This window comes from Propithecus coquereli, unplaced genomic scaffold, assembly GCF_000956105.1.
Source record: "Propithecus coquereli isolate 6110/MARCELLA unplaced genomic scaffold, Pcoq_1.0 Scaffold44, whole genome shotgun sequence".
Classification (NCBI taxonomy): Eukaryota; Metazoa; Chordata; class Mammalia; order Primates; family Indriidae; genus Propithecus; species Propithecus coquereli.
In genome coordinates, this window is record NW_012150174.1 from 11,968,340 (window position 1) to 11,977,394 (window position 9,055).

Below are 9,055 nucleotides of genomic sequence, written 5' to 3' on the forward strand. Positions count from 1 at the left end.
ACTTTCTTTTGTGCCAGTTTGGAAGCTACTGATTTGTGGGAGCCAAAAAAAAAGAGAAAGAAAGAAAGGCAAAAATGAACCAAATCCAGGGAAAAACAAAAGGCACACAGGGAAACTGACAAGGCCTTAGTTGGCATAATAGCGTGACAGAAAAGGTATGGATGGATCAGTAATCAAAACAACATTAATTGAAGTCAAGACTCCAAACTAATTGTGTAGCCTTGGGCAAGTCCATGAAGCTATTTGTTTCTTACCCTCCATATTTGTAAAATATGGATAAGAGCAGATGGGGTAATTCTTGATTATCTAGTAAAATGACACCTTTGGGGGACTGTTTAGACTATGATATGTGACATCATATCTTCATAATGATACTGGAAAAATTAATCATCTTTGGAGGATGCTGGCAAACTAATTAATCTTCAGAATGACTAATAAAGAAAAAGAATTGAGCATTTATCTTAACTTACCTATATCAAATATAATGTGGGGGTACTTAAATAACTGATGAAAGGAACATTTTTATAAAATAGATCCTGTTGATGAATGAGAATATCATCACTGTGTAAATGCTACTGAAATAATGGATCTAAGCAATGATCAAGGACGCTTTAAAACTAAGTGAAAAAAGTGACTTTATGCCAGATGAGCAGGCTAATGACAGCTGAACCTACTGACTAATTTTAAAACCACAGAAAGGACAACCAGACTTTAAGGGCCTATGGTGTGATGCAATAGGAAGTGCATAACCCTACTATAAAATTTCTTGCCAAAAATCTAACCTGAATCTGATCAAGACTCTATTTAGATCCACCTCTCAGTTTACATGTCACACAGGGGTTACAGAAACACCTTAAAGACACAGCTCTGCAATCAGCAAAATACAGAATGTAGAAAATTCTAAAGGACTAAATAACCAATTCTTTCAACAAAAATACTTGCACAGACAAAAAAGAGAGAAGGAAGCCATGGCTTTAAAAAGACGTAAGATATAACAGTTACATGAAACAAGTACACCTTGTTTAAATTTTTAACTCAAGCCAAGTGTAAAAAAATTGTAAGACAATTGGAGAATTCAAACACTGAATATTCGATATTTTAAAAATATCCATTTTTTATTTAATAATGGTATTGTGGCTATGTTTTTTATGAATCCTTATTTTTAAGAGAGATGCACTGAATTATTTATAGATGAAATAATACTATACCTGAGATTTGTTTCAAAACGAGACTGTGGAGAGGTTAGGATGTTATAAAAGAAATAAAACCTGCCAAGTGTGAGTAATTGTTGAGGCAGAGTGATGGGCCCATGGATGTCCTTTATACTATTCTCTCAGTTTTTACATGGCTTTTAATTTAGTCACTTTGTTTCATAATATTGCCTGTCCTCTATTCTTTCTACTGTAATCTCCTTCTGCCATTCCCATTAGACATCGGGGTTGCACTTTCTCGTTCTGTTCTACGCATCACATAACTTCTTTTTCATTCCATGCATGTTTCTCTTTCTCCTTCCCCCCACCCCAACATCCTGGCCAATTTCTAAGATCTGTCTTCCAACTCATTAATTCTCTCATCAGCTATGTATACTGTTTAACCTATTTTTTAAAGACTGTATTTTTTTATCTGGAATGTCTCTTTTTTCCCAAATCTGTATGGTTTTTTTAAAAAAATGTTTCTTTTCTTAGTTTTTTATTCTTTTATTTCTTCAAAAATATTAACAAATATTTTGTAATGTTTATTAGATCATCCTCCTATCTGAAGTTCTTGATCATCTAAGTCTGCGCTCTGATATATCTGCTGACATACTCTTGATGATGTCCTTCCGAATAGGTTTATTCTTTGTTTCTTCCAGCTTCCTTCTGTATCCCTGACTCAGGACAGATTTTAATGCTGGTTTCTCAACTTTGAGATTTACAGACAAGGAAGGCAGTATAATTTGAACCCCAAACCCCTATTCATGCAGACTTTGGTCCAAAATTTCCAAGAGAGATAGATATTTTTCCCTTTAAAAGATTTAACAGTCTCATAGCTGAAAAATTTATTTTACAATACCATGCCAAGCAATACTTCAGCAGATTTCTTTCTGCAAGTAACTACAGTGTGCAGTTATTATAGTCTGTCTCTAGAACTCTGGGAGGCGTGGATAGCTGGCCTTATGGAAACTTAGTGTCTCAGAACCTGGTACACTGTCCCTGAAAATGAAAGATTTTAACAGCAAGGGGACCACAGTTTACCCCCTCAAGATATAAGAGTACCAAATTCTTAATGACCAACTTTACATGGTGAATGAGTGTGTTGATGTGTATTGATAACTGTGTTGAGATACATCTTGATACAGAACCTTGAAGCAAATATCTTCTCCTGAAATAAAAAAGCAAGGAAGATCTCATCATATTTTTGTGTGACAACCAATAAAAATGCCCCTCTCCCACATGATGAGGGTAAATTCATCATTTTTTGAGTATAGAGTCAAATTTCATTATCCTTTAATATTAGAAATCAATAATTGGTCAAAAGCTCGAAAGGCTCTGTGCTTTAAATAAACCTCTATACCTACTTTAGGCTTGTCCACCCTGGCACATCCCAGGCCTGTGCCAGGTCTTCCTGCATTTTTTACGTTAGCAGCCACACAAATTTTAGACAGGATGCAGGGAATTTGGAGTCAGAAGGGCCATATTCCTGATCAAGTTGCTCTCAAAAGTGACTGAAAAAATACAATAGAATCTTCAAGAGCACTTGTTGTCAAAGAAATATTGAGACTTTGATTATGGCGTAGACCTCTTGGGGCTGATATCATTCCCATACCAAAAGCCAAAAATTTTTGGCTTCAGGATTAAGATATTTGTGGATAAAGCCTCAATTGGAGGTTTGAGCTTCTTTCCTTCCATAAAGCTTTGGTCTTGACTGTTTCCTAAATATGTGCTGCTCACAAATTTTAGGCTTTAAAATGTTTTTGTTTTGCCTTTCTATTATCTGTATGTGTTGTATTTGTGTAGATTTATTTTATACAAGTGCAAAAGTTGCCAAAAGGAAGTTAGGGGCTTCTAGTTTGACATTTTCTGGTTTTGGCAGGTAACTTATAAAAATAGACAGAAAAAATCATATTCCTGTGTGGTCCTAGATAGCACTGACAAATCTATAAGTGTTTCCCACATACTGTGTGTGCCAAAAACTCAGCCAGAAAAGAGGAAGATTCGCAGGTAATCATAGCCACTTTCCTGTGCCTAGACATCTACCAGGTATAGACATAAAGGACATTTAGTGTTTGCCTTCTATAAATACAAAAAATGGTGGGAAAATGCAGATTCACAAGTGCCCCAATGAACAGCATCCTAAACACTGTCTAGTAGCGTGACCTGAGTGTGCTACTTGATAATCTTTCCTCTCCTCTCTTTCTCCAACACTGGCTTTAATAATCATGTAGTTACATTTGCAAAATAAGAAAAGGAAAAATATTTTAGAATATTCAGATGGGTTATTTGCAAGCAGGCAGGGAAATCTACCATTGCAAACAAGAACAACTTTGATAGCCAATCCTCTTATAGTAGTGGTAACCTGTACAAAGGAACAGGTAATGTTTTCAAATGAAAACTTTACATACCAACCACTTTGCTAACCAAATACACCTGGGGGAAGCAACTAATTGACGTAGGTGTAATGGGATACGGAAATACTGCTCGATCAAGACTGCCTCTGCGGTTGCTTCTCCACATCTTGCAAAAAATCTTTGTAAGAAATCACATTCAGAGACATTACATGGACATGGGTGAATGCTTCAAGTCTTGGTTAATGAATAAACTTTTTTAGAATTGATTTACTGCTAGTCTCCCAAGGCTTCTTATTTTTGTTATCTTTGTCTCTCTAAAATTTCAGGGAAAAACTGAGTCTCAAAATGCCTGTAAGCAAGAACAGGCTGATTTTACTACTAGGAGTGATCTGTTTGGAACAAGGGAAATCAGCGACTCTTTCTGTTCCCAAAGGTAAGTTCCAAATGAAATCCATAACTACCTTTTATGAAGGAATAACTTTTGCTGGCAATGAACATTGCAACTCCACTCTGCATTCCTTTGGGAAAATAGGAGAAGCAAATACATTTTGGAGATCTAATTGCTTTTCAAGTAATTATTTTGAACTTCTCACCTGCAATCAGCATATGACGTAGAAATATTATGATTTCTATGCAATACGCTTAGGTCACTTAGTGAAACTAAGTGAAAAAAAACTGGGATTGTTCACTTATTTGAACACATTACATAATCCCATCTTCTTTCATAGGGCAAATTCTGGAAATCAGCATAGATTTGTCAGCATTTGTTATCTTTTGGAAAATTACCTTGCTGGGAAATATGAAGCATATTCACCATAGTATTTTGTAAATGGTCTTTTTTTTTCTTAATTAACTTAAGCTGAAAACAATTCTTAGCAGCTTCTACATGGTCAGATTTTTGCCAGCCTTGACAATCAACATGTTTTCTGTCTTTGCTTCAGTGGGTTCAGGAAATAGTAAATTTCATGTCTAAAGTTTTTGTGACTCATTCACCCAAAACAGTTAGAAAATAAGCTTTTGATCTAATGTCACGCCTGCACTGGGTTCAGAATCAAAAACTTAGTGTTACATCCATGCTCTGCCATTATTTAGCTGTGCATTGCTTTGATTCTTAGTTTTCTCATCTGTAACATGGGGATAATAATGCTTAATTTACAGTCGTAGAATGGGGATTAAACAAGAAGTGGTATGAAAGGGCTTTGTATATTTTAACACATTCATCTAGATAGCAATGCTCTTAAGGATACATTCTCAAGAAAAATCATTTGTCCATCCATCCAAATTTTCTGAGTGCTTACTTATGCCAAGAATTGTGCTAAAATCTTAGAAATACAGAGATGTATAAGACAGAGTTTTCTGTATCCCTCAGTCCTAGAGCCTATCTAATCACTCGATGTTTATCTTTTTCTCAGCTCCTAGTTGTGGGCAAAGTCTTGTTAAGGTACAGCCTTGGAATAACTTTAACATTTTCAGTCGCATTCTTGGGGGAAGCCAAGTGGAAAAGGGTTCCTATCCCTGGCAGGTGAGTCTCAGGGAACGTTCTCTGGTGGGTGGGCTATGAGAAGTCTCAGGATTGGATCTTCCAGAATCACGTGCTATTCATCAGTGCTCCATTCTGCCTCCTCCTCACAATAGATCTCATGCATGTGTACAAAGACTCAAGTCCCTCAACTGATGTGCATCAGTTGAATTCCAGAAAATCTATGTTTAGAATAGTTATACACACTATTGACTTGTTCCATGTAGTATAAATACCATCCCAAACTATCAGCCTCTAAGATAGAAGTTCCACTTCAAGAAGCTAAAAGTCTTTTGAGTTTACAATTGAGAAAATATTCTTTCATTCAACAAGTATATTTTAAAAATATCTTGTTATAGTTAAAGAAGACCAGAGAGTTCATATCCACTTTGTGTTCAGGTATAAACCTTGCACCCACACCACAGAACCCCTCAAGGAATAGTCAAGTGTACTGTCTCCTCATTAGTTAATGTCCTAAGAATTCTGCCCCAATTTAATCTCCTGGTCCTCCAATGCCATGGAAATGACTTTGTACCTCTGTCCCTACCCCATGGTGTTTACATTTATGATCTTTGAAAGTTTCCCAATTTTCTTAACCCTGGGATTCATTTTGTATTCTTGCCTCTTAACTTTTCAAGGAGAGCAATCTTCTTTATTTTTACTGCTCTTGAGTCAGTCATATTAACTTTTAGGTCAATGGCTATTTGGTAATTGCTGGTTGATTGAGTTTGTGTTCAGTAGGTTGACTGAATAGCTGACTCATTGTCATTTGATTAATTGATTAATTACTTGGTTGAATAGTTAATTGATTGGTTACTTGATCAATTGGTTGTCTGGTCATTTCAGAAATTCATATTTTCAAATCATAGTAAGAGTGATTCATTGACTTTTACTTATGTGCTCTTCGTTCTATTCTTAACCTCTTCTCTGTATTACTGTTTTTTTTGATGGCTCATTAAATAATTCTTGGTCAAAAAGGGAACAATTCTAATGAATTGACTTTGTTCTAATTCCAAAAATGTGACTATATTTATTAAAAGTATTTACTTGTACACAGAAACTCATTTTAGAATCAAATAAAATATCATGAATAGGATAAACCAAAAATAGAAAGTATAATATGTTAAAGAGACAGAATAAAGAATAGGCTTGATGAAGTTATAGGTGTTGATAGTTAGTTAAGAGGATGAGAAAATGGTAGATCCAAACTATTTCCCTAAGAGGCTTGGAGGAATTGGAGCATGTGTTGAAAGGCTTTCTAGCCCTTACCTTGCCTTCCTTCCAAACCCCTTCAGCTGGACTCCTCTGTATCTTATACTCCTTTATCTTTATCTACAGATATTGTTCATATTGTTAGAGTAATAAGTCGGCATCAACAGTGTTAAAAAATAAATAAATAAATACAAACACTACTAATTGCCAACTCTACCAGAACCTTCATAGGCAATCATCTCAAATTAACAACCTCTCATCCAGACCAGGGCTCGGCATGTTCTAGTTCCAGCACTACTCTTCTTTCTGAGCTGTATGTTTGAGTTTCACCCTTTACAGTGCATGATTGTTGATGTTTACAAATAAGATATCTGAGTCTGTTTTTCAGAATATGCTTCATCACCATGTTTTGGGGGAACCCAGGGCATTAACTCGTTTCCATTTAAGGTCTTTGCAATTTAGGTGTCTCTGAAACAAAGACAGAAGCATATCTGTGGAGGAACCATCATCTCTCCACAATGGGTGATCACAGCTGCTCACTGCGTTTCATACAGGTAGGGAAGGCCTAGCCCGTAGATGAAGATCAGACCACCCTTTCCTCTTCCTTGGAATTAGCAGCAATAACTCTATTAAAACATGGACCTGTGTGATGAGTGAGTATTGCTTTAGTGGAGGACGATCCTAATTTCCTGACACAAATGGAGCTCGGTGACATTGTCAAATGGTATTCAACTTGGTAGAAAACATACATTCCTTGCAGAAGTAAAATACTTCATTCACTTAAAACTACTAGAAGTTAATAAAGAATAACATCCAAGTGCAAAAAAAGAGCATTACAAAGAAGGATTTTTGAAAATTTTCTCCTAGTTTTCTTAAATTTCAGTGAAAAAAATTAATCTGGTTTATTATGCATCTTAAGAAATGAATAAAAAATAAATAAAAGGAAGCCAGTCAAATATAAATTAGGCTCCCACATCTTCTTTCTTATTGATCCTGACATTCTGAGCCTCAACTCAACATCTATTCTTTATCCACTTTCCGATATGATTCAAATATCCTACTATTGTCAGTACTCTTGGTATATACTACTAGTCTGTCCCCATATTTTCCCTCTTCCATTTCAAGTCTGAAAACATTCCCTGGATGTTTACTTGGTGCCAGACACTAGTGGGTATGAAAGGTACCAAAATGACTAAGACATAATTCCTGCCCCTAAAGAGTTGATAGTCTAAAAGAAGAGTCAACTGATCATTTCACTGCAATGTGGCAGGTGGTAGGCCAGAAAGATGCTATGTATTAAGTTAGGTACCTAATGTAGCCAAGAGTCAGGGAGGCACACCCAGAGAAAATTATGCCCTATCCAATTTTGTATAAAAGCACCACTTCTGGGAATGAAGGGTCCCAAAGAATGGTAAACTCAAAGCTCTTAATCCAGTTCAATATGTCTACTGAGTTCCTTTCATATAACATTGACCCAGGAAGATGGGGTCTTTCCCAGTCAGGCAAGATCTCTAAATTATAAACATAAAGAAGGTAAACATAAGATCTCAACTTTCCATTGTTGTAATCCATCCCAAAGCCCTGAATTCACACGCTCTCTGGGACATCAGAGTTATAGTGCTGTCTGACCTTCATAATATACACTAAGCATAAGATCACTGGCACTGAAGCAGCGTACTTACTAGGAATCACAAATCATTCCCAGAGGATCTCACTGGTATTTAGGCCAAGTCAGCCTCCTAGGGTAGCTGAATAAAGTCCCCTATGGCTTTAGAGCCCCAAATTACAATGTATTATATTAATATGTGCATGTCTAGATATTTACAAATAATATTGCAAAATGTCAAACTTATATTATTGGCTAGTCCTCCACTGGAACTAGGAATCTGCCTTTTTTCTAATAGTGTGGGAATCATTCTCACTTTCTCTGCTCATTGCACTCACACACCACAATATCCATCCATATCATTTTGAAGAGGCCAGTTTGTCAACCATTGCAACTATACTCAAAGGCAAAATGGAATTCATTCATATTACTGTTTCCTTTTCATAGAAACACTGTGTCAACTGTGAATGTCACTGCTGGAGAACATGACTTGAGCCAGACAGAGCCAGAAGAGCAAACCCTCACCATTGAATCTGTCATCGTACACCCACATTTCTCCAGCAAGAAACCAATGGACTATGATATCGCCCTTTTGAAGATGGCTGGAGCCTTCCAATTTGGTAAACATTTGAGGCTCACCCTGAATTGTCCACCCCATACTCTCCATAACCCCTGTCCCACAGCACATGCCCTGCAGTATATGCTATGTAGCATATGCCCAACTGTTCTGGGTCATGCACTTGGAGACAGGGATTTGGGCTGGAAGTTCCTCTACCTGAAACTTTTTGCTTTTACTTCTGGATATAGGATTATGTGCGGTCAGGAAAGGGTCTTTCTTTGTCTGACAAATGACCCCTGGAGGTGTCAGTCAGAGATATCACAACTCTTACAAGGTCTTTGGGGGACCACCTGGATGCCAAGTGGCGAGTGGCTTATGGTATCCTTTTCTCCATGAATAAGACAAGCCCTGCCTTGACCTTTTCTTCAGGCCAGTTCGTGGGGCCCATGTGTCTTCCAGAGCTGGGGGAGCAATTTGAGCCTGGATTTATTTGTACAACAGCAGGCTGGGGCCGCTTGGGTGAAGGTAAGAACTTCTGTGCCACTCCTCCTGATCAGAGGTCAGAACTTTCTGGTGGATAATCGGAAAATAGAATTCTTTTTTTTTTTTTTT

The 9,055-nt window shown here is 36.9% G+C and overlaps 1 protein-coding gene across 1 annotated transcript in view; it reads left to right on the forward strand.

Moving 5' to 3' along the window:
- Positions 1 to 3,892: 3,892 nt before the first annotated feature.
- OVCH2 (ovochymase 2) overlaps positions 3,893 to 9,055 on the forward strand; it is a 29,276-nt gene continuing 24,113 nt past the window's right edge. Inside the window, exons 1-5 of the mRNA XM_012654199.1 lie at positions 3,893 to 3,980; positions 4,960 to 5,069; positions 6,741 to 6,832; positions 8,332 to 8,504; positions 8,873 to 8,968. Coding sequence (XP_012509653.1) covers positions 3,893 to 3,980; positions 4,960 to 5,069; positions 6,741 to 6,832; positions 8,332 to 8,504; positions 8,873 to 8,968 — 559 coding nt within the window. The remainder of the gene's footprint in view (positions 3,981 to 4,959; positions 5,070 to 6,740; positions 6,833 to 8,331; positions 8,505 to 8,872; positions 8,969 to 9,055) is intronic.